The sequence below is a fragment of the Vulpes vulpes genome, chromosome X (assembly GCF_048418805.1).
Source record: "Vulpes vulpes isolate BD-2025 chromosome X, VulVul3, whole genome shotgun sequence".
NCBI classification, from domain to species: domain Eukaryota; kingdom Metazoa; phylum Chordata; class Mammalia; order Carnivora; family Canidae; genus Vulpes; species Vulpes vulpes.
The window spans coordinates 20,403,079-20,429,859 of record NC_132796.1 but is presented as its reverse complement, the minus strand read 5'-3'; the positions used below and the strand labels follow the sequence as shown (position 1 = coordinate 20,429,859).

Here is a 26,781-nt window from a genome sequence, read left to right as displayed (position 1 = left end):
GAGCCTGCTTCTCCCTCCGCCTGTGTCTCTGCCTCTCTCTCTCTCTCTGTGACTATCATAAATAAATTAAAAAAAAAATTAAAAAAAAAAAAGAAACAAACAATCCAATCATGAAATGGGCAAAAGACACAAAGAGAAATCTCACAGAGGAAGACATGGATATGGCCAACACGCACAAGAGAAAATGCTCTGCATCACTTGCCATCAGGGAAATACAAATCAAAACCACAATGAGATACCACCTCACACCAGTGAGAATGGGGAAAATTAACAAGGCAGGAAACCACAAATGTTGGAGAGGATGCGGAGAATAGGGAACCCTCTTACACTGTTGGTGGGAATGTGAACTGGTGCAGCCACTCTGGAAAACTGTGTGGAGGTTCCTCAAAGAGTTAAAAATAGACCTGCCCTACGACCCAGCAATTGCACTGCTGGGGATTTACCCCAAAGATACAGATGTAATGAAATGCCGGGACACCTGCACCCCGATGTTTATAGCAGCAATGTCCACAATAGCCAAACTGTGGAAGGAGCCTCGGTGTCCACTGAAAGATGAATGGATAAAGAAGATGTGGTCTATGTATACAATGGAATATTCCTCAGCCATTAGAAATGACAAATACCCACCATTTGCTTCAAGGTGGATGGAACTGGAGGGTATTATGCTGAGTGAAATAAGTCAATCGGAGAAGGACAAACATTTTATGGTCTCATTCATTTGGGGAATATAAATAATAGTGAAAGGGAATAGAAGGGAAGGGAGAAGAAATGGGTAGGAAATATCAGAAAGGGAGACAGAACATGAAGACTCCTAACTCTGGGAAACGAACTAGGGGTGGTGGAAGGAGAGGAGGGTGGGGGGTGGGGGTGAATGGGTGACGGGTACTGGGGGGGGCACTTGACGGGATGAGCACTGGGTGTTATTCTGTATGTTGGCAAATTGAACACCAATAAAAAATAAATTTATTATTAAAAAAATAAAAAGCTCAGACTGGTCCAAACCTATAATATTAGGATGGATCATGTGAAGTTACTAATTTTGGTAGGTCAAAATGGTCAAATGTCAGCAATTTTATATGGTTCAAAGCAATACATTTACCAAAGCACTTAGGACTCCTTGTTACTACATAATAAATGATATTCACTAACCCATGCATTATACATTAAGTGTTAACTCTGAATGGCTTGTATTTGGGAACTTTTCACAGCAGGGTCCAAAATGGTAACCATTAGGTGCCAGGCTCCATTGTGGGCAAGAAATCCTTCCGTATGTAAGGATTCAAACTCCCAAATTATTTCCAAGGGCAGTTAAGGTTTCAGAAGGCATGCTCAGTTTCCAGAGTGAGACTGGTACAGAAATTTTAAGGCAGGAGTTTAGAAGTGTTGAAATATTTCAGTCTGAATAAAGGTAAGATTCAAGAAAGCATCGTGAAAAAGACATGAACCTGCTTCATAACGACTAATATGTTAAGATGTTTAAGAATACCATTATGGAGACATAGAAATATATTTTTAAAATAACAGAAAGTGAGGATATCAAGGCATATAAATAAACCTGTCACTTCAGTGACGATGGACTTATGAAGTGGGGCAGGCAAAGGAAAAGGGGAAAAATTCAGGTAAACACTCCAGTATTTACAAACAAATGGTGCTTTTGGATAGCTAAAGTGATAATCTGAATTACAGCATATATTCCAAAAAGGAGTGCTGCTGAGGTGCTTGTATGCCAAAAGGTGATTGGTTAAGCTTGTTCCAGTACTCTTTATGATAATAAGTTATCCTAATGACAATAAAATATGATAATAAAACATGAAAATAAAATATGGGGACAGGAAGATGTTTAAAGAAAGTGAATATGGCAATCAAACTGTTATTGAGCAAGACCTTAAACCTACTCCTAACTACCAGAAAGTCTTCTGTTACTTAAACATAATCAATATAAGGTAGTGTAGAAGGGAACAGCCAAAGTGAATAGTTTAATTAGCCAAAGGGCAAAGCAGGAGTCGACATTTGCATCTCAATACTGGTCCCTGGTTATAGGCTGACCAAATAGAGATGAAGCCCACTGTCAAACCGTATCTCACCAGTTCTAAAATGAATCCCCTTTCCCATGCTTTTAAAAAATTAATTAATTAATTAATTCATGAGAGACACAGGCAGAGGGAGAAGCAGGCTCCATGCAGGAAGCCTGACATGGGACTTGATCCCGGATCTCCAGGATCACGCCCTGGGCTGAAGGTGGCGCTAAACCGCTGAGCTACCCGGGCTGCCTCCCCCTTGTTTTTAATTTTTAAATTTATTTTCCTTCCCCATGTTTTAAGATCTCTGAAACCAGGATGCATCTCAAATCAATTCCATTTTAGATTTAATGATAAATGGTTAGATAATGGCCACCTTTCTAAAAGTCACTCTGGTCCAAATGAAATCAGCTAAGCATCAGAGAATGTTCAGTTTTCTCCATGATTCTTTAACAATCACTACTGGGGCCCCTAACTTTGTTACAAAAAAAAAAAAAAAAAAAAAGCTACTGTGTACAATCAAAGCCTTTATAGAGGCAAATCTATGCAGATACAGAAAATATTCAATATATCTTGAACTCCTCATGGAATGGATGCTTGCCACTGGGAAAGTAACTGGAGAAAACCTTACAGAAATTTTTTAAAAAAGACTTATTTAAGAACGAGAGCAAGAAAGAGCAGGGAGGGAGACAAGCTTTAGCAGACTCTGAAGCCTGGAGCTGATGCAGGTCTTAATCCCACAACCCCAAGGTCAGACCCAAGAGTCAAAGGCTCAACTGACTGCTCAACCAAGGGCCCCTTACAGAAATCTTCTGATGAATTTTATTTCTTGTTCTTTTTTTCCCAAAGATTTACTTATTCATTTGAGAGAGAGAGAAAGTGAGAGTGGAGGGAACGGCAAAGGGAGAGAATCTCCAGCCAACTCCTTGCTGAGTGTGGAGCCCAATGCAGGGCTCCATCTCACAATCCATGAGATCATGACCTGAGCCAAAACCAAGAGTCCAATGCTTAAGTGACTGAGCCACCCAGGCTCCCTTTTTTTGATGAATTTTATTAAACAGAGTAAGACTGAATACAGAGACTATATGATGAAGAAAAGAAGGCCCCTAGGGCTCTGCACTGCCCAATAAGTCATTAATCACACGATTATTTAAATTTAATCAAAATTAAATAAAGTTATAAAAATTCAGTCATTCAGTTCCAAGCCACATTCAAGTATTGAGTAGCCACATGTGGCTGGAGGCTACCAAATGGGACATCAGGTATACAGAATGTTTCTGTCACTGCAGACACTTCTAGTGGACAGTGCTACTCTAGACTAACATCTGAAAGCTGATGTATACCTCAGGTGCAACACTTAGCAATTTTGATTTTAGACAAATTAATGAGCCTCACGAATACTCAGCTTTCTCTTTGGTGAAATGAATATGTAATTGTTATCTTACTCCCCAGGAGGCTGTGAGGATCAGAGTGCCACAAAGAGGTTAGCACAAGTAAGTTCTATCTTTCCAAATCACTTGTACTTTATTAAAGTTACTCTCATCTTTTTTTTTTTTTTTTAAAAGAAGGCTCCACACTCAGCACAGGGCCCAAACCCAGGACACTGAGATCAAGAAGCAAGCTGAAACCAAGAGTCAGAAGCCCAACCAACTGAACCACCCAGGTACCCCAAGGTTATGCTCATCTTTTTGCATTTTTAAAAAGACTTTATTTATTTATTCATGAGAGAGACAGAGAGAAAGAGAGACAGAGACACAGGCAGAGGGAGAAGCAGGCTTCACGTAGGGAGCCTGACTTGGGACTCGATCCTGGGTCTCCAGGGTCACGCCCTGGGCTGAAGGCGGTGCTAAACCTCTGAGCCACCCAGGCTGCCCATCTTTTTGCATTTTTAATGTAAGCAGGCTCCATGCCAGGAGCCCGACGTGGGACTCGATCCCGGGGCTCCAGATCGGATCGCGCCCTGGGCCAAAGGCAAGGCGCTAAACCGCTAAGCCACCCAGGGATCCCCATTTTTTACTGTTTAAATCTCAAATTTACACCTTCTTTCCTTTGTTAAAAAAGGGAAGAAAATGCCTCCAGATATTTTTAGCAAACAAGTGCCTATAGAAGCAAACTGATAAGCAAAATAAGTGAGGTGGGCTACAGTGGGGCTGCAGCAAACAGAGAACCCATTGCTCTGTCTGAACTGCTAGCTAGCTGCTAATCAGTTCCAGCCAATCTCGCCATTCAGGAGCACTGACTCCAAGTAGGCAAACTACAAAATTTTTTTTTTGGCAACTACAAATTTATTTTATTTTATTTTATTTATTTATTTATTTTATTTTATTTTATTTATTTTATTTTATTTATTTATTTTTTTTTATGATAGTCACACACAGAGAGAGAGAGACAGGCAGAGACACAGGCAGAGGGAGAAGCAGGCTCCATGCACCAGGAGCCCGACGTGGGACTCGATCCCGGGTCTCCAGGATCGCGCCCTGGGCCAAAGGCAGGCGCCAAACCGCTGCGCCACCCAGGGATCCCCACAACTACAAATTTTTAAAAGAAAGCCAGAGACTGGGGCGCCAGGGTGGCTCAGTTGGTTGAATGTCTGACTCTGGTTTTTGGTTCACGTCATGAACTCAGGGTCATGAGACTGAGCCCAGCATCAGGCTCCATGCTTAGCATGGAATCTGCTTGAGGATTCTCTCTCCTTTTCCTTGTCTTTCCCCCTACACACACACACACACACACACACACACACACACACACACACACAGACTCACTCTCTCTGAAACAAGTCTTTAAAAAAAAAAAGATTTAGCCAGAAATTTGGCTTTTTATATAAAATGTCCAATTTTTAAATATTAACAACTAATTAAAAATGTTAAGTATTCTTCAGGCAAATTAAACACATTTAGAGGTCATATGTGGCCCATGTCTGCCACTATGTGATCTCTGGTTTCTAAGACCCCCGTGGTAAGCTTCTCCTTGTTCCCACGCCTTAGGATACTCTTAAAAATAAATGCACACAATTTACTCCTCACTGCACCTCATGGTAAAATGGAAATGAAATTCACAGTGTCATTTCTCTGATGAGTTGAGATATTAAAAAAAAAAATCCTAATTGTTTGGAAAGCTTAATGCCAGAAAGCAAAGCAAAATTTTTAACTCTCCCAGTAATTTAAAAAAAAATAAAGGCTGCACACTCAAAAGTCCATTAAATTTAGAAGCTTCTGTACTGAATATGGAAGCATACACAACTTTTTATTCCAAGCATACTTAACTATATTTTTATGATATACCCACCTTAAGTAACCAGCAGTTGTAGCCTTTTTATTCAGTTGATAATTGAAATAGTGTTTCTAATACAAATATGTGGTTTATCACCAACTTGGTATATACTTCATAATTGCATTACAACCCCACTGTGTACTGAATACCACTTATAGTTCAAACTACTTAAGATAAGCACTGTTACTTTCAAGAGAAGATTGGCAGTAATTAAAGGTCTTATTTAATAGTTGTTGGTAACCATGTTTTTAAGGAGGTTTAAAAAACAATAGAAAGCTGTATAGATACATTTAATTTGATAATTGTATTTTATTAATGATATCTATTTTGGACATACACTTTAACTGGGGTTAAAACAAAGATGTGCTAAACTATCACAATGCAATGAAACAGAATGACATGGAAGTGTTTTGTAATTCATCAATGAGAACAGAAATATCTGTGAACTACATGGCATAAAACTAAATCATATCAGAACACTAATAATAATAATAATAAAAACAACAATAGTACTTTGTACTTAGAGACCTGCTTTCAGAAGAATTTCAGAGTGCTTTTTAAATACGTATTATTTTTCCCTTTTTTAATAAGACAACTAAACCAAAGAGTAATAATGGTTTGCCCATGCCACAAAGTGAGTCAGCGGCAAACCAGGAATAGATTTCCTAACTTGTTCAGTCTCCTGCAATTATATTGTGCAATGATTACTGTTAGAATGTGTCTCACAGGTTACACCCAAGACACAGGTATCACAGGGCCTTACTATTTTTCTCCCCAGCCCCAGCCTATTAATAAGAATCGTGTTTACAGACTGACACCGCCATTAGTATGTGTGCCTGCATACTGCTCAACTGAGGGTCTAGAGGGGAGACAAGGGAAGAGCACTTGTGCAAGCCTCTCAGCAGTCATTTACCTCCTGGCCTTTAGACACCTATCTGGAGATAGCCTCTAGATATTTTGAGATAGCATAAAGACTTGTAAAGCAAGCTACCCATTTAGAGTGCTGGGAGAAATTCAAAAGACAGCAAGGTCATTAAAGAGGTAGAATTGTACATTACTAGAAAAACCTCAGGCAAAATGGCCAACTCCTGTGGCATGTATACACCTTCTGGAAGGCAGCAAGTAGGCCTGGATAGGGTAAACTTGTAGATTTTTAAGTTAATTCCACTAATATAGTTGGCCATCTGTTTGATCTATATAACCTAAGGGTTTAAACAAATAAATTTCCAGGGTGGAAGTTATGCAATGGTCTGGAGGTGCATTCTATCATAGCCCAACTCTATTAGCAATTACCAGAAAGGAGGTAAATTAAGTTGGGAAGTTGTCTATGTATTGTGAGCGCATGGGCTAAATGTTAGATGAATGTATGGATATACATGGATGGAAAACATTTTGTCATGCAGTTGGAGGGTGTGACAGGAAATAGCAGAAAAAAAGAGGATAGAGTCAGAAGAATATTCTATGTCATTCTATAAAAAACATTTTATGCTGTGATTCCTGGGTGGCTCAGTAGTTGAGCATCTGTCTTCAGCTCAGGGTGTGATCCCAGGGTCCTGGAATCGAGTCCTGCATCAGGCTCCCTGCAGGGAGCTTGCCTCTCCCTCTGCCTATGACTCTGTCTCTCCCTTTGTGTCTCTCATAAACAAAATCTTAAAAAAACAAAAACAAATTATGTTTATACTATGAAGTATTCCAGAAGACATTAATTTCACATGCCATTTATTGGGCTCCTACCATGTGCAAGTTGCCATTAGACATACAGTAATATAGCAAGCACGGTGCTGTCCTCAAAGTTAAGAGCTTTGAGTTAAAGCTTAAGAATTGCAGGAGTTTGGGGGACCAAGAGATAATTTCTAGCTAGGAGGCCTTAAAGGATGAATGGAATACTAACAGGGAGAAACTGGTTTGAGGTGGACGATGCAGGCAGGGGAAACCCAGGAGCTGTGAGTGGTAGCCATCCACGGTGGAGTCAAGACCCACTCAGGGACTGGTGGAGGGTCTAATCTATGAGTGACACAGAGGTGCTGTCTCAATCCTTCCAGGCAAAAAGGGGTGATCTGAAAGCCAACAGTGACTCTTTTCTAGCTCTAAGACCCCAATGCTGGGAAATGGAGCCAGCCAAGCTATCTCTTCTACCTGGATATCTAAGGTCAGACCAACCTATGACCACAGTGCCTAGAGGTGTCCTTCTAATGCTTCCTGGACTATCATCCTGTCCCAGACCTTTCGGGAACAGGGAACAATATGAAACTGCAGAAGGCTGATCTAAAGGATCCACCTGGCTAGGCCCAAATATAAGGAGAAAATGACAGGAGGTGAGTAAGGTCCCAGAAATCCCAACTGTGGAAGATGCCTAAATACCAGGGTTGAGTTAGCCTCTTTTTAAAAAATATTTTACTTATTTATTCATGAGAGTCACAGAGAGAGAGGCCTAGACACAGGCAGAGGGAGAAGTAGGCTCCCTGCAGGGAGCCCGATATGGGATTCAATCCCAGGACCTCGGGGATCACGCCCGAGCCAAAGCCCCGAACTCAACCACTGAGCCACCCAGGTGCTCTGGGTTAATCTCTTAAAACTGAATAACTTCCCTGTTACCCCATCCAGTCTTCTCAAGGATTCCCCACCCTCCACGGCAGCCCATTCCTACTTTTATGATGTAACTTAATGGGGAAAATAACATGTTCTTTATAGCCAATTTTGTTGAAATGCATTTATTTCATCTTCCATTTGCTCATTACCAGAAAACAGTTTCTTCTTACTTACTTTTCCCTAGCCCATTTTTTTTCCTTCACTTTATTCTCAAATGCTATATTAGCTCATATAGTACCATAAATGATTCCTTTATCTAGGAAATAATTCATGTGTTTGACTTCATTTTCCCTTCTACTGTCTATTTAAATTGTTATCTAGATGCCGCCCAATCTCCCTTTCTATATCAAAGTCAAACTTAATGCATATTTGACAAGAAGCAATATTAAAGTTTGAAGAGTTTCACTAACTCTGAGATTCTCAACACAGTGGGTGTGCATCGAAGTCACTGTGGAGGTTGTTAAAATACACAGCCCCAGACCTAATGAATCAGATATCTGGCAGTGACATCTGGACATCTGTCATTTTTAGAAGTGTAAAGAAAAAAAGAAAAAAGAAAGAAGCAAAAAACAACCAAAAGCCATCTTGGTTGTTAAGAAGAAATGTGCTAAAGGTACATGATTTGGGAACTTGGTTTGGCTATCTTCTAGCACACAAACAGAACTAGTTTTTACCCTCTCCCTAGAAAGGAGCCAATAGTTTGTACTGATTGCTGCTTAATATTAATGGAATGTCTGCCAAAGGGATATATCTCAACAAAATGGAAATAATTTTCGGATTATCTGTTTCAATCTCTTCCATTAGCACTAACAATGAAAATTAAATTAATCTTTCCTAATATATACCCCATATAAGAAAACTTATAAGACATATAAGTCATATGTCATAAAACATATGAGAAAAAAGGAGTTGCCAAGATCAATTTTAAGTTCCTTGAGACCAAGGACCATGCCTTTTTCATACTGTAACTATTCAGTATGAAGAACAGATCATTTAAAACATGTCTGGTGTTGTGCCAGATGCTGGGGATACAAGTCTGAACAAAACATGGCCAATAAAAACCCATTCAGATATAGCAACTGTAATACTAAGTACTATCATAGTGCTTTGGATAAAGTGTTATTGTTAGAAGTAGAAAAATCAACTGATGTTTACTGCATATTTACTATGTGCCAGGCACTGTTCTAGGCATTTAACATATCACATTTTGATGTTATCCTTTTTAATTTAATGCCCTATTTGGCAGGTGTTATTCTCATGCAAGTTGTATAGACAAGGCTTGAGAGGAGTTAGCTCTGTACCTTAAGACTACTTATTTAACAAGAAGTAGAAAGCCAAAAGTTGAACTGGCTCTTCTGGCTCCAGGGTGTGGGCTTGTAACTACCCCTATCTATCTATCGCCTGTCAGGAGCCCTGGTCAGTGCCCTTGGTGCTCAACAAATGCTGGCCAAAAGAAGGAAGGGAGGATGAAAGGCGGGGAGGAAAGAAGGAAACAACAAAGATTTACAGAGTGCTTATACCGTCTGAACCCCTACTTCCTAAGACTCCTGAACATTATAGGCTAAAACCTCTGCGTGTTTGTATGATTCTTTAAGCTCAGGCAAAAGACCATCATTATCTTTCCCTCCACTTCAGTAACAGGATCACAAGTTAGGTTTTCACAGTTAACCCTTAAACTGATCCCTTTACTTCTCTCTTCCTTTAGTTCCTATGAGCTTATATCATTTGGGAATCCAAAGGAAAAATGGCATTCTCTGGATATTGCTTCCCTTCCAAGATTTTCCACATGCCCCAGCAAGTTACAGTGACACTCTACTGCAATGAGGAAGGTATTTCCTTCAAATTAGGTGAAAAGGAGAGGCAAATCTAAAAAAAAAAATCCCAGGTTGAGAGAAGTAAAAAGTTTCCTAATTCAGGGCTAAAGGCTGCTGCCAACAGCTTTTTTTGTTCCCAAAGATCAGCACACAAAAGTTTCACAGAGCTGGAGGGAAAAGAGTTGGATGCTAAGTTGGGGGTGGGTATGGGGGTGAGTGTGATTAGCATCATTCCTTTGGGAGCAGTAAAAAAAATAACAAAACCCCTATAAAAGAGATGAGCAAGTCAGCTGTGAAAGGAATGACCCCTCACATATAGGGAAAGCAATTTGCATCTACAGATCTCATTGGTATAAACGACCTCCTTCAAAGAGTGAAAACCTCAATGGAAAGCCACTATATACCCATGAAAGGCCTTGCCGGCTATTTGTTGAGCTGTATACAGACTAACAAACAGGAGTGGTTAACCTGGCGCACCATGCACTATAGAGATATTTTTTTTTAAGTAGGCTTAGTCAGCTAATCTTGTTGAGATTTCTCTCATACTACTGATTTCTTATTCTCAAAATAAATTAAGAGGCTTCATTCAAAATTCCCTGTGGTCTACCAGCTTGAGTTTGTTGGGTGTCTTTGATTGTCTCTTGTCTTTAGATTCCCTGCCTTGTCTCTTTAGATTTTGCTGTGCCCTTTGGTATTTCCCGTTAGTCCATGTCTGGAATAGCTAATTACATGGTAGCATAATTCCCACCCGTACAACAAGGAATAGCAGAACCTTGCTAATTCACACCAATGACTGAAAGACTCCTGTGTAAGTTACTGAATTATGCAAATGAGCAATAAGTGAAGAAAGATGATTCAAAATTGTATTTCATTCATTTATTTTGACAAGTGTAGTTTAGTCTTAATTATTTTGAAAATTTCTTTGTAGCATACTAATAAATTTACTGTGGCACATTTGTTAAATGTGATAAAGCCTTCACTAAGAGAGACCAAAGCATGCTCTGCTGAATAATTTCCTGTACACAGACTCAGGTGCAGACCCTCTCTTTTATCTTGGCTTTTACTGACTTATTAGCATCTATAATATTTTAGGTAAGACAATATATAATCCACCAATAAAACAGGAATTATTTCAGCAGCAAACATGTACTTTACGAATAGGTCCTGCATATGCCTAAACATTCACCATGACATAGTTAAAAAAAAATAATAAAAGAAAAAAAATTAATCATGCTTCAAGTAAAACATTTTTATATTGTATGGTCATAGTGTTAATAGGACTTTAGTTTTCTCTTCTAAATAAAACTAGTTCAGTTTGTCATTCATCTCTTTTAATTCCTATTTCTGTTTTGTTTTGTCTTGCCATACTTCTTTCTTTCAAAGTTAAAGACATCTGTTTTAAGATAAGTGGATATATCACAGTATGTAACATTTTCATGTCAAAATACTTACATTATTATATTCTGAGTTAAATTATTTAAGATTGGAAAACATTTTGATACACTTCTGACAGATGTATCCTACAGGATGGAGTCAACTTCTTTCAAAGCACCACCACTGGTTACGATGGGGAGTGAAGAGACAAGAGCCTCTCAGCTTCCATTCCTTGGGTTTAAAGCTTCACAACAACCAGCCTTTTAACAAGCACTTTTTGACCAAATCTCCAATTCAGATACCTTTTAAAATCATCATGCATTTGCCAAATGATGTTCTTTAATTTGTAAAAGCCAGATAAGCGATAGAGCACTCAAAGAATAGCAAGAAAGACAAAACTTCATCTCAAACCACATGTGTGCACCTGTGCATGTTACAATGTCACCCATCTTCGAGGGGGAGCTCAGGTTCCACCCCCCACCGGGAACTTTCCTGAGCCATTCCTGTGTAGTAGTCATTTGCCCTCAGGCTTACGTTTCTCTACTAGTTTAAGAAAAGGGCAGCTGCGACACAGCAGAAAGAACACTGGGCTCTTAAACTCTCCAGCTTTGCTACCTCACGAGGGTCATTTCATCAATTTGAGGTTGTTTTTCCGTCAGAAAAAATGTCAACTACTCTACCTAATGGGAAAAGTAAAAACTAAGAGATGTGAACGTTTTCTGCAACAAGTAAAGTTCTATAAAAAGTAGCTGTTTAGAGGGGTGAATACATGAATAAAGAAAAGGATCACAAGTATTATTACCTCTAAAGCGGGACCCAGGTCTTGCTTATATTTGTGCTCCTTACACACCACACGAGGAAGAATCTTGGGGGCAGCGCGTGAAGGAGAGAGAAACAGAGAAAACCAGGCTTACACACAGACCCGGTTTTATGATCCTATTTTTGAGTGTGGTTTCACAATAATTTCTTTTTTTTAATTTTTTAATTTATTTATGATAGTCACAGAGAGAGAGAGCGGGGAGGCAGAGACACAGGCAGAGGGAGAAGCAGGCTCCATGCACTGGGAGCCTGACGTGGGTGCCAAACCACTGCGCCACCCAGGGATCCCTCACAATAATTTCTTAACACAACGAAAGCACACAAGTATCTAATATTAGCCAGGAAACCTATCTTTTTGTGAGCACAGCTGGTTAAAACCTTAAGCTCTACAGGATAGTGCTAAGGCTAGCAGGTTCACAGACTGAGGGGGAAAAAGGTTTCCCAGGACATTTACATGGGCAGAATGCAATAAAAATTAATTCAACTGAGCTCAGTGCAGGATGCTAATTCCATCTAGTCACCGTCCTATCAGCCACAAGGTAAGAGAATGCTGATGGACGTGAATAAATTCGTAACAACTACATGAAGAACTCCTCTAAGAATGAGTCCAATTGATGATGGGTTTTCCCTGTATATGAGGGGTAGCATCTATTATACGGACACGACAGTACAGCCTAAAATTATACATGAGGATTGACTAAGCATGTGTAAATCAACACCAGATCTGGGCCTGGGGCAACTGGGTAAATGAAGCCATCACAAGGACACAAACTTCAAAAGTAAAGGTAATTATGAAAAATTTAAAGAATTACGGAGGGTAATGAAAACACATGCCAATTTACATGAAAAACAAAAAAGCAAAGCAAAGCAAAACAACCCAGACCATTTAAACATTAAGTCAGTTTAAAAATTAAGTCTGCATTGTAGTCAGAAGGATAAAGACTAAGCAAAAACATTTAACTTTTAACCATTAAAGACTATTCTGGTATGGCATATGCAACGGATAGAAACCAAAACCAAAGCAAAATACCAAGAAAATGCAGGAGAGGTAATTCCTATCTCACTGGAGGGAGTATAAGCATTCTGAGAGGAAATGTTACCATGATCGAGTTAAGACAATTAAGAAATGGAGACATTAAATTCAGGGCTAGGTCAATGAGCAACGATGCCCAAGAGGAAAAGAGTATGCAATTTATTTTTTTTTAAGATTTTATTTATTTGAGACAGAGAGTGAATAGAGGAGCAGAGGGAGAGGGACTAGCAGTCTCCATGCTGAGCAGGGAGCCCAACGTGGGGCTCAATCCCATGATCCTGAGCTCATGACCTGAGCCGAAACCAAGAGTCAGATGCTTAACCAACTGAGCCATCCTGGCAACCCAATAATTTTAAATTATTTAAAAATAATCCCAAACTATTAGAGAAAAATACAAGTCAGACCAAATCTACTTAAATCCCAAATATCTCTGAGAGCATGAAACAATTATGCATGACTACATATCCCATATCCTCTAATTTACTTGAAGCAAGTGGGGCTGGTGTTTTCTTATCTCTTCACGGACTTTTTTTTTAAAGTCACATTTATTACAAATTTGAGCTGGTATAAAAAGGACACAAAGTCAGTAACTGATAAAACCACAGAGTGCTTCTTTAGAAAGATTTAAGAAAAAAAAAAAAAGGAATGTCATCTGCTTCTAAGACTACAGACCTTTCAATGTTGAAGGTTACATTTTTAAAATAAGTAACTGATTATACATTGTAAGTAGCTGATCCAATACATTTCCGGTGAAAAGCACTAATTTTGAGGGGAAAATTTAGTATAACTATATCTAACCCCAATTGCTTTAAGTCATGTTATAACAGATTATTATAGATGTTACACAAATACTGATAATTTAATATTCCTGAAACTTACAGTACATTCCATCATGATACTTAAAGGATCTACTTTCTTCTCTGCCATGAGTATTATAAGCCCTTCCTCCTAATTAATCTGCAATTAATTCAACCAACCTCCAATTAGTCTTCTACAACATTACCCTACTCAGACAATAAAGCAGTCTCGAGACTGGGTTTTAAACCTGGGCTAAAATAGACTCCTACAGACCAAAAATGGTTCTGGGATTTCTCTTTGTAGTGTAATTTAGATGTCATATCTAATTTGCTGTCATGACTATTGTTTCACTGTGCAATTTGTATGTCGTTTTGAATGGTAAAGGCATCATAGCTTTATTGAATTAAACCTTCTGTCTTTATTTAGGGTCTGATGTTACATGTTTGTGCGTATATGTTTATGCCTCAAAAGCTGCTTTTGACATCAAGCAGTGGTAGAAAAAGATTATGCTTTTTTGATATGTTTTCTCCCATCTCAGTAAATATAAACACTAACTGGGAAAAACAGCCCTCTTCAAACTAAAGAACCAATTTTAAATAATAATGATGACATTATTATTATTTTGCTTTGAAAAACAGAGATCACTAAATAAGCCATTCACATTAGAGAATTATAGAAGGCCTGGCGGTTTTGTGATCTGAATTCCTTCATTCTCAATTCTATTAATCAATTCTTTCCTAAGGAAAAAAAACTCTGCCCTTTCCATTGACAGTTTTTGGGATACCTACCACAAACACAAGATGTTATTTTTACAACTCCATAATCACTAAGAAATTCAAACACTCCCTGGCTTTAACTCCTAAGGAACAAAGGCCATCTTACTTATATCACAATACTCAGTTTCATGTTGGTCGGTCTGTAATTGTCCTTCTTGTCCTGGCCTGTGCGTTCAAGTTCTAAACTGAAGTCCAAAACTGAGATTCAACATTGAAAGCCTTCCAGTAGACCACTGGAATAGCCTTTTAAATAATTTTTAGTGCATGAAATTTCATAAAGTTTTTACTAGATAATTACACTTCCTGATTTTGTAATTAGTGGAAGTACATGCAATTACATAATAATTATGATAGTAATTACGTAATTAAGATGTATAATTATGTAGTAAAAAACATCATGGAAATAAAACCATCTACTGTGTAAGCACAATACATTTTAAAAGTAAATTCGCTAGCTCGACTGTTTAAAAATACTTTTCTTCAAAATAAAGTGATTAGCTCACATTATGGTCTAACTGCCTGAAAATTGTTTAATATTTTTTTCCTTCATTGATGATAGAAGTATATTTTTAAAAAGTACACGAAAAAAATCTTACCGGGTTTTACCTACCCTCAACACTCAAAAAATGACAATGTTTTGCAAATGAGACCATCAACCACAGAATTGTCACACAGATACCATACTGCAACCTCAGTGCTCTCATTTGCACTGCTGTACTTACTACTATAAAAGGGACAAGAAACCGGACCATTAAAAAGATGTAACAGGAAAGGATTTTATAAAATGAATAACATATCTGTTCTCATAGCATGCCTGTAAGTCCACGTGTACATAAAAGTGCAAAACATTAAGTGCCTATTTACAGAAATGGGCTCAAAGAAAAGGAACGTTATCAGAATTCGCAAGTTTGCTGCTCAAATATATGGCAACTTTCATATAGTACTTTAGCTATCCTAAAGATGACAGAAAATGTACAGAGACCAAGACACTTTCACTTACGAGCAAAGCAACTATGGTGACAATTTCCCGGAAAATGTAGTTTCTCCTCTATCACATTGCAAAGTTATCTTTAGTTAAAAAAAAAAAAAAAAACTAAACTAAATAGGCAGTACTGAGAGAGAAAAACAAAGCAGTATGAAACTCCATGCTGCCACTGGAAAATATCAATGCTGTCATTCTTGTACTGAGTATAAAAATCGAAAAGTAGCAACATAAGGAAAAGTAAATTCCAAAGTAAACTTCTTGGTAGCAAAACATAAGAACTAGAATCTTGTTTTCATGGCCAAAAAATTCTAGTTCAATGCCCTGGAGTCTTGACAAACATGCTAGACCAATGTTGTAATGAGGCCCAGAATGTGGCAACTGGGTGTCACTCTGGGCACATGCAGAATGGTCCTTAGATGAAGTGAGGGGAGAATTGCAGTCCTGTTCTCTCTTTTATAAGCCACTGGCCTTGAGAAGCTGAAAGCCATTTTGAAAATCTTAATTTACTTCTCCTTTACTTTTCTTACTTAGTTAAAAAGAAACAAGGTGGAAAACTCTTGCTTCCTTGGTTTCCTCCCCCTTTCTCTTTGCACTTGTCATGACAATACGTTTTTTAAGCTTAATTACAAAATATATTTCAAACGACCAGGCTGTCATGCCAATTCTACTTTAAACCCAGGCAGGCCTCTGTAGTCTGCATACTTGTCATTTTAAAGTTTTCCCAAAAGGACTGCCCTAACCAACGGAAGAAGAAAATGGAAGTAGGCTTTAGTTGTTAAGAGAGAAGAGCAGAGCATCTCCTCAGTGCTTCTTAAACTTGAATGTGCCTAGGAATCACCTGGGAATCTTGTTAAAATGCAGATGCTGATGCAGAAGGTCTGGGGAGGACCTGATATTTTTGCATTTCTAACAAGCTCCCAGGTGATGCCTATGCTGCTGGTATACTGATCATATTTCGAGTAACAAGGTCTTCAATTTGACATGGGAAAAAAAATGCACGGAGAAAAGGTGGATTTGGGTTCTTCTGTACGGTATTTTCTCCCTCAACTGCTGAATACTTACTTCAAGTTCTGTAAACTATTTGTAAAATTTCAGTGTTTATAATTTGTTTCTGGTTTTAAAATCAGTTACAGGCTCAGATTATATAATTTAGAAGGTATATACCAGTATAAAGGAGAAAGAATGATCTCTAATCCACCCAGAGAGGATAAGTGTGAACAATTCCAGGGTTGCTTACTAATTGTTCCTCCTTGCACACAAGCCACAAATTAGTATCATAATAGTTACTACTTAGTGTTGGACTTTAACATATTGTTAGCATTTCCCTAAATCATTAAAGATTAAAACTATGTAATGTTTAATAACATCAGCAACAACCCTCCTCAGAAGGTCAGGGATATAACTACTTTTTCTACTACCAAAATTCTCTATGTGTTTCTACAATCACTTCATAAACAGAGAGCTAACTATGTTCTGAACTGCCACACTAGTCTATGATAAAAGTTTACTTCAACTAATTAAAGGGATAGTTAAAAAAAAAACAAACCTCGGGTCATTTTTTTTATTTGTAAGAAAACAAAACAAAAGGAAAATGGGGTTTGTATGTTACCCATTTCAAAATCTATTTTTCTTTATCTTTTAAAGATTTTATTTATGAGAGAGAGAGAGGCAAAGGGAGAAAACAGGCTCCCCGTGGGGAGCCTGATGTGGGACTCAATCCCAGGACCCCGGGATCACGACCTGAGTCAAAGGCAGATGCTCAACCACTGAGCCACCCAGGTGTCCCCAAAATCTATTTTCCTAAAAATAACTCTTTTCAACAATTATAAAAATATAATTTAAAGAAGAGTGGATTGTTTTGTGCTTTACCTATTATTAGTTATTAAAAAGAAAAGTCTCATCTCTAAAATTTGACAATTTTTTCAGGAGGATAACCCATGGGCTTAAAAAAGTGATACAAGAAGAACTAGACCAGATGGTCTGACACAGCCTTCTTTTTAATGCCTTGCAAGGATTTAACAAAGTAAATTCTAAGACTGTCAACTGGCTTAGAGAGGACTCCAGTGGCTCTTTGCTACTTTTATTTCAGTACTTCCAACAATAATAAAAACTCTTCAGCTTTCACTTCAGCAGTTCAGGAAAATAGAGGAAATTCTCAACATTGAAAAGGGATCTGTCCTGAGACCCTCAGAAATCTCCAAATTCCCAAAGATACTAAAGCATATAATTTCCTCCATAAAACTCTGATTTTCTTTTTTTAAAAAGATTTATTTATTCATTGAGCGAGCAAGCCAGCGAGAGAACAAGCATGCAGAGAGAGAGGGAGAGGCAGACTCCTCACTGAGAAGGGAGCCTGATGCGGCTTGATCCCAGGACCCCCAGGATCATGACCTGAGCCAAAGGCGAACACTCAACCGACTGAGCCACCCAGGTGCCCTAAAACTCTAATTTTCTTGCTAAAGAAAAACATCACTTTTTAAGATTCTTTCGCTTTTCAGTACTAGCTGTTGTCTCTCTTTGGGTCTTCATTTTCTATGAAGTAGCACAATTATTATTACATTTCATGAGCGTAACTGTTTAGCTGAGGGTGAGCAGAGAACAGGACCCTGTGGCAGTGTGGGTGAGGAGCAGTCAGTTTGGCTCACTTACTAGTTAAGTGACTTGACATTCTTTTGATTCAATTCAAATTTGGCATCAGCAAAATGAGATACAATGCACTTCAGTATAACGTGCAAAGAGTTGAAACAACAGGATATTAAGTCTGAAAATGTCAAGGAACTTTAGTTACATTAATTTACTGGACACCTGAGTCAAGCCAAGCAATACAGAAAGATTTAGAGTTTTTAATGCACATTGCCCTCCATTCATAGACAGAATTACTTCCTAGGACTAATTGCTCCATATCCTTGAAATTGGTAGCATGGTCTTATTTTCTACTAACAATTCATTCAAAGAAAATTTAGTGAGCTGCCCCCAATGGGCAAAGTGCAGATGAACAAGATACAACCTTCTGCCTCATGAACTCAGTGGAAGAGAATGTCAAATCAAACAATTCAGGGTAAGTCCTGTGAGAAGGGCACTTAAAGGGTGTGATGGGAATGCAAAGGAAAGCAGCCTGTATTACAAAACTCAATTTCTTCATCAATATAATGGGGGATAATCCTCTGCCACCTCATGGGGCTATTGTGAGGACCATGAAAAGGGAAGTGAGTGTGGTATTTCACCTTGCTTACAGGAATGGAGGAGTAGAGCAACCTTAACAGGCAGGCCCTAAACGAACAGGACTGGTGTCCTTGTAGGAAAAGATTAGGACAGAGATGCATACAGAGGGAAGACCATGTGAAGACAGGGAGAAGATGGCCCACGGAGAGGGACCTCAGAAGAAACCAACTCTGCTGACACCTTGATCTCAGAATTCTAGCCTCCAGAAACGTCAGGAAATACATTTCTGGGGCAGCCCAGTTGGCTCAGTGGTTTAGCGCTGCCTTCAGTCCAGGGCCTGATCCTGGAAACCTGGGATCGAGACCCATGTCAGGCTCCTTGCATGGAGCCTGCTTCTCCCTCTGACTGTGTCTCTGCCTCTCTCTCTGTGGGTCTCTCATGATTAAATAAATAAAATCTTAAAAAAAAAAGAAATACATTTCTGTTGTTTACGCCACCCAGTCTGTGGTACCTTGTTATGTCAGGCATTGCAGATTAATACAGAATCCTACTACAAATAGCTGACAGAGAGTAAGAGGAAATAAGCAACTGGAAAGAGAACGGGAATAGAAAAAATGGTTTTGTTTTGTTTTAGGAATATGGTAAAATCAAACACTAAAGTGAAAAGGCAATTTATGCTCAAGAGAATAAAAAGGAAAGCCACAGAAGGGCAAATATTTGCAAAAGATCTATCTGATAAAGGACCATTATCCGAAATATACAAAGAACCCTCTTTTTTTAAAAAGGGGGGGAGGGGCAGAGGGAGAGAATCTTAAGCAGGCTCCATGCCTAGCATGGTGTGCACCGAGGCTCACTGAAATATACAAAGAAATCTTAAAACACAACAATAAAGAAAAACAATTAAAAAATGAACCAAAAAAATGAGCCAAAGATACCTCACCAAAGAAGATATACAAATGGCAAATAAGCATATGAAAAGATGTTCCACATCACACGCCATCAGGGAAATGCAACTTAAAATGAGGTACCAGGGCACCTGGGTGGCTCAGTCAGTTAAGTGTCCAACTCTAGATTTCGGCTCAGGTCATGATCTCAGGGTTGTGAGACCCCATGTCAGGCTCCTCAATGGGCATGGTGCCTGCTTGAGATTCTCTTTCCCCCTCTGCCCCCTCTCTTAAAAAAAAAAAAAAGATTCCCTCCACCCCCTTTCAAAAAAAACCAAGAACAAAACAACTCCACAATGATATAACATTACATATCTACTATGAGGTTAGCCAAAATTCGGAACACAAACAACACTAAATGCTGGTGATGATGTGGAGCAACAGGAACTCTCATTTACTCAGTGGGAATGCAAAATGATAAAGCCATTCTGGAAGTCAGTTTGTCAGTCTCTTACAGAAGTACACATACTCTTATCACATGAGCCATTAATCACAATCCGATATTTACTACTTACCTAAAGTGGTTGAAAACTTATGTTCACCTAAAAATCTGCCTGCATATAAATGCTTATAGCAGCTTTACTCAGAACTGCCAAAACTTGGAAACCAAGGTATCCTTCAGTAGGCGAATTGAAATATAAAATGTGGTACATCCAGGGGCGCCTGCAGTTGGTTGGGCATCCAACTCTTTTTTTTTTTTTTTTAAGATTTTATTTATTTATTCATGAAAGACACACAGAGAGAGGCAGAGAAACAGGCAGGGGGAGAAGCAGGCTCCATGCAGGGAGCCCGACGTGGGACTCGATCCCAGGACTCCAGGATCACACCCTGGGCCGAAGGCAGGCGCCAAACCGCTGAGCCACCCAGGGATTCCCGGCATTCAACTCTTGATGTTGGCTCAGATCATGGCCTTGGGGTTGTGGGATCAAGCCCCGAATCAGGCTCCATACTCAGTGGAGTGTCTGCTTAAAGATGGTCTCCTTCTACCCCTCCCCACACTCACATTCTCTCCCTCTTTCTCAAATAACTAAATCTTAAAAAAAATAAATTTTTAAAAATGTGGTACATCCAAATAATGGAACATTATTTAGCACCAAAAAGACAAGTCATGAAAGTCACATGAAATTCAAGTCATGAAAAGACACAGAAGAAACTTAAAAATGCATCTTACCAAGTGAAAGACACCAACCTGAAAAGGCTATATGCTATGTGACATTCCAGAAAAGGGAAAACAATAAAGACAGTAAAAAGATCAGTGCTTGCCAAGGGTTAGTGGAGAAGGAGGGCTAAGTAGGGTGAGCACAGAGGAATGTGGGGCAGTGAAAGTAAACTGTGATACAATAATGGTGGATACATGTCATTGTGGGTTTGTCCAATACACATCCAACACCAAGAGTGAACCCTAGGGTAAACTGTGGACTGTAGATGATGATGCTGTGTCAGCGTAGCTCCATCAACTGTTAACAAATGTGCCACTCTGGTGGGGTATGTTGACAATGAGGGAAGCTGTGCCTGTGTGGAAGCAGGAGGCGCACAGGAAATCTCTGTACCTTGCATTCAATTTTGCTGTGAACCTAAAAGTACTCTAAAGAATAGTTTGCTAAAAACAAAGGTGGTTAGAGGCTCCCTTTCTTTGCTTCCCTAACAGTCTGACTAGATTGGTGGTTTATCACACTGCTGCTGAATCTGTCTCTGATAAACTGTAAGCTCCTCTAGAGCAGGGAACACTGGCCACCTTAGTTCCTCTACCATCTGGGATAGTATTCAACACATAAGTGAAAATACGCATATACTGTTTTTAGCATTGTTGAATACACAAAATAAAGTTCAGGTGAGAAAACTAAGAGATTCTTTTTGCTCCTGCATTTTTAAGCAGACTTAAGTTAGACAAGTAGGACAACATTTGAATAGATTCATGTCTCCCCCAAACTGTTCACTTATCCCTACTCAGGACAAAGCCCCATGGGATGAGGCAGTCAAATGGGACCATTATGTGATGCCATTGTGGAAATGGATTTTTACTTCATACATTGCCACTATGTTTCTCTAAAACTGCCTTTGGATCTATTATGCCATCTGTGTAACATTCTGGAGTAGTTACAATAATAAAGCCAAAGTCCCACAGAAATAAGATTTTAAAAATGTTATGTAGTTACAGTGACTATGCAGTAAACACTTCACCAAAGTGAGTAACAGTCCTTTAGCATTTTAAAGATAAGGCAAAATGCCAAATGGGGTTAATTCACATTATGGACTAATGGTCTGTAAATCTTCGATTGAAAGCAAAGCACAGGAAAAAGCTTTGACAAGAACTACTTTTTACCATAAAAATAAACTTCTTTCAAATAATTGTGATTTTTCCAAGTCAAATGGCCAAGATTCAAATAAGAATTAAAACCATCATCCAGTTACAGCTCTTAAATTATGGACTTTACAAAGGGAAATGGTAAAACAATCTTAGTCAAGGAAATGTTGCTAAGTACTGAGAGTAAAGAAGAGTCTATAGGAAATACTTCACAGGCCAGGTCCAGGGCACTTGTTGAGAGCAATACTTAAACTCCATTCTCAATAATGTAACTGTGTGTAATGACTGTCACTTTTCACAGGACTTCTGATGTAACATTTACTGGTGTTCTGGCCTTAGTCCAAACTGAATAAATATATTTGCCCTCTGGATCCCATAGATTTTCAATTCAATATTTTTGAGAGGGGGTGAGAGGCAGAGGGAACGGGACAGAGAATCTCAAGCAGACTTCCCACTGAGCACCAAGCCTGAAGCAGGGCTCAATCTCACCACCCTAAGATCATGACCTGAGCAGAAATCAAGAGCTGGACTTAACTGACCAAGCCACCCAGGTGCCCCACCCCAGCTGACACTTAAAGGAGAGCTTATCAAATGTCACTTGTCAGGAAAACCTCTGCTCTTGGAATACAGATAAGCATAACCTAGTGTTTCAGTTTAAATCTCCCTACTAACAAATACCCTAATACCTCTTAACATTACTGGGTGTCCTGAAAATGCCCTGAGCAGGTAAATTTCAACTAATCCACTCATTCCTAAAGTGCTACTTATGAATAATACAAAGAAGGAAGCTCAAAGGAAAAATAGTTTCATAAATAAAATAAAAGGTTCTTGGAACATTTCATGAAGTTTCTTTGGTGACACATACATTTAATATCTTTCTCTTAGGAAAACGAGTGGGAAATATCAGTGAGGGTGACAGAACATGAGAGACTCCTAACTCTGGGAAATGAACAAGGGGCAGTGGAAGGGGAGGTGGGCAGGGGGATGGGGTGACTGGGTGACGGGCACTGAGGAGGGCACTTGACGGGATGAGCACTGGGTGTTATGCTATATGTTGGCAAATCGAACTCCAATAAAAACATATACAAAAAAAATCTTTCTCTTATTTTCTTTAGCCTTCTGACATGTAAAAGAACCTGTCAATAACTCACACGAAGTACCATTATGACCCTGAGCTCTTGGATAGTGTACTTATTAGAAGCAAACAACAAAAAAAGCATCCCAACTTTTAAACTTGTGAAATAGAACTACAGTAAATTGTGAGGGTATAGATACTGCCAACACTTCTCCCCTTTTGCTGAGCGAGAAGCTTCTGAGTAGCTATTCTATTCCCTCTTATTTTGTGGGAAAGCAACATACACTCCCTAAAATAGCCGGACTAAGTCTCTGGTGACTTTCCAGATCATTTCTATATGTCTCCAAGAGTCAACGGACTTTCTGAAAATTGCTACTCATGGAAGACTGATTCAGCCACCTCAGGTACAAATTCTGGAAATGCCTGGAAGAGAAGTCCATCCCTTTGGAGTCTAAGATATCTAGGGAACAATCTGAAATAGTTAGATTCAGAAAGAAGTAAAGGGGGAGCAACTTCTAATATATACTGATACCCAGGAAGAGGTAATAAACCAAGTAGAAACAAATGTACTCATTGGAGAATCTGTACATAATTCTCTCAACTCATAATGTCTTTAAGGAAAGGTCCTTAGGGGCAAAAGAGAAAAAAGCTATTAATGATACTACAAATTAACATGGGCCAGACATGAGCCATGAATAGAAGTTAAAAAACTCAGTTATTAGTGAAATAAAAAATTTTTTCTTCACATCACATAAATTTTACTAATTCAGTGAGAATGTGCTGTGGAGATAGCCCAAGCTTTTGGTGAACATCTAAAAATAAGAAACTAATATTTGAACTAACTCCTCCATCAGTCAGTAAACTGTTTTATATCCAAGGACAGCAAAATCAGTTAAGTCAAGACCTTTAAAAAATAATTTTAGCCTATCTTGTAGATGGAAAAAACGGGTCACTTATGACTAGAACTGAAAACAGTTAAGACCAAATCAAGGGCAGCATGGAGATTCCTACGGGAGGAAATCCAGCAGTATTTGTAGGTTTCTTTATGTCCTTAAGGTTACCTCCAGTCTTAATAGTGACCAACAAAATGCTGGATCGATATTCACTGACAAATAACACAAATACTCTGCAGGTAACTAATAAGAAAAATGTGTAAATTTGCCTTTTTTAGTTTTTACAGGTCATAGAAAAGTTGTCAGTGTGATTTTCAGGTACGAAAAAAAAACATGCACTTGTCATGACATTTTCAAATACTCTGTTATGTAACAAAGCTTTTCCCAGACCCATTAAACTCCACAGTGCCTTCAAGTCTTGTGTGAAGGTTATAGGCAGCACCCAATCATCTAGGTGAAGGTGCAGATATGCTCTCTTATGATGGAGTCAATAAAAGAACTCCACCCCATGCTTCTCTTTCAAAATGAACCTAGGCTTTTAGTGAACAGCAGAGACACACTCCAGGTCTATTTTTTTGTGGTAATGTCTGGTTTTTGTAGGTCCAATGATCACGTTGCCTATGCTTACTTTATTACAATTACTAAACTCTATAGAAAATAGCATTTTCAAAATATAGCATTTAAAGAGTCCTTTTTGTACTGTTCCTCCCCCAAAGCCCTGCTTTAATAGAGAACAATGTGAGACAGGCTGTGGGGACGAAAGCCGGGGATTCCTATACCACCGCCCCTCATGCAAGGGAAGCCTGTGCTCACAAGGGCCCCCACGGCCTGCTTCCGAGACAGAGGTATGATGCTGCGTGAACAGCCTGACAGTAGGTCTGGCTTTTATGATGCAAATTTCCACTTTAAACTCAAAGGTAATTACAGTATTTTAACATACCTTTCTCCTGATCAGTACTAAGTTTCTCCAGTGCACAGTCCACATCAAAAATGTACCGGTAAAAGCACAGCTGGGTGTACAGGGACTTGTCAGAATACTGCAATAGAACAGAAAATAAATGAATACTACTATTGGTGAGAGGAGCAATGGAGATCACTCTCAACAGAGTATATATTCCCTAATCTCAATTTCTATATCAAGCAACTTTTTTTTAAGAAGAGGGGGTGAATAAGGAGAGAATCATACTAATGATTTGTCCCCCTCATATAGCATACATACCTTTCATAATTCATAATAAATCCTGCCACTTCGATCACAGATTACTACTTGCGAAGCTGCAGACTGATTACCCCTGCTGTCAAAAAACTGATTTTTGTCAAATTGCAAATTCCTATGCACCCTTGACAATTTGCACTGTTAATTGGGAAAAGTGGTACTGTGCTAACTGGGACCTGTCCATGGTAGCAGGAAGCTAAACTATTTCTGAAAACTGTTTAACATATACTGCCATCCTATGAGCCCAATTTTATGACTTGTAGTGGAAATCTATTGCCTTTGCCAGGGACTGGCTCATAGACATGGCATGGTAAATTAGGCATAGTCATGAGGAACATCTTGACCAGTGTTTTGTGCTAATCCTAAATGGGCAATGTATCACCTCTGAGAAGAATCAGGTGAAATGAAATAACCAAGGTTTTTCATCCCAACCACGTCAAAACAAATGTTTAATGACTTTGGCAAGTTCTAATTCAACAGATCACGGGAGATGTACCTGAACTACTCTTCATTCAGCAAACATATAATGAACACTGATATTCTGGAGGTCTAGAGTCACGGTGTATTCTCCTAAGCAACTGTACCTCGTCCTGTGTGGGGAAAAACACATGCAGCCAATTCGACAACCTACGTAAGAATTATGTGGCAAATCACATTCAAGTGCATTTCTTTTTATTTAAAATCAGCTGCCCCACAAACTTTCTTTCCTTCTTCCTATGAAGTTAGATACTTGGGAAACCCTCATGCTGAAAGACAATGAGCTAGAGCTTTGATGTTTTCTTTGGGGGTGAGGGTGTCCTACCAAGGTGAAACAAGTGAACCCTCAGAACTTCTCATATGAGAAGCTCAAATAACAAACATGTTTCCAGCTCTCGCTTGCTGCCTTGGATGAACATGAAATCCAACCAACATCGCATGAGCACCTATTGTGTGCCAGATTGGGCACCAGTGACAAACATACATACAGCTAACTAACCCAGTAAGCATTCCATAGATAGATAGATGGCTGAATGAATTAATCAATGAATGACTATGACAGCCAAGTCCAAGTCATTTGTACAAACCATGTAGCAGGGTCTGGTGGCACCCACACACTAGTTCCACTAGGAACTTAAGGAAAACCACTACCTACAACTGGATATGGAAACAGCTTTATTTTTGAAGAGAATCTCTTGGGTAACCTAGTATTAGATCCAAAAATCCTAGCTCACTATCAATGACGAAAAACCACAGTCAACTCAACTTGGTGCAGGAATAACTGAAATTTAGTTATTACAGTTCAACAATTGACCTTCCTGTTAACTGCATTATAAAATCTGTTACTAAATTTAGCATATTTTAAACTTCTTTGGCCATTATAAAGGGCATCCATAAATATTAGGCTGCAGGAATAACCCGCATGGAGCTATTCATCAGCCAGCGCTATTATCTTTTTTTGTGTTCATTCCTTCCACGAGTCTTTCTTTACCTGAACCTATTTTAAAAAGTATACACCTAGAAGCCTATTTTATTTCTTATTAGCTATTCTACAATATGCATCATCATTATACTATTATACACCAGTTATTTTTAGCGAATCCTGATTACTGCTTCCTGGGGGAAAAAAAAGGAGGACGACAGCGATTAAGTTATTTGTTTAGTTTTTTAGATTCAGCAGTAATTGCTGGTACACATCTCCCTGACTGCACACATGCTGCAGGTTGAATA

The 26,781-nt window shown here is 38.9% G+C and overlaps 1 protein-coding gene across 3 annotated transcripts in view; it reads right to left on the bottom strand.

Annotated features, from left to right (window-relative positions):
• The window catches only part of POLA1 (DNA polymerase alpha 1, catalytic subunit), a 310,773-nt gene that overhangs the window by 50,014 nt on the left and 233,978 nt on the right, over positions 1-26,781 (bottom strand). For 2 of the 3 annotated variants that reach the window (XR_011998276.1, XM_025997428.2), the window contains one exon: positions 24,799-24,895. The exons of the other annotated variant lie outside the window; for it this stretch is intronic. Coding sequence is in view for 1 of the 2 variants with exons in the window: in XM_025997428.2 (XP_025853213.1) it covers positions 24,799-24,895 (97 nt within the window). In the remaining variant the exon portion in view is untranslated. The remainder of the gene's footprint in view (positions 1-24,798; positions 24,896-26,781) is intronic. 3 annotated transcript variants of the gene reach the window in all.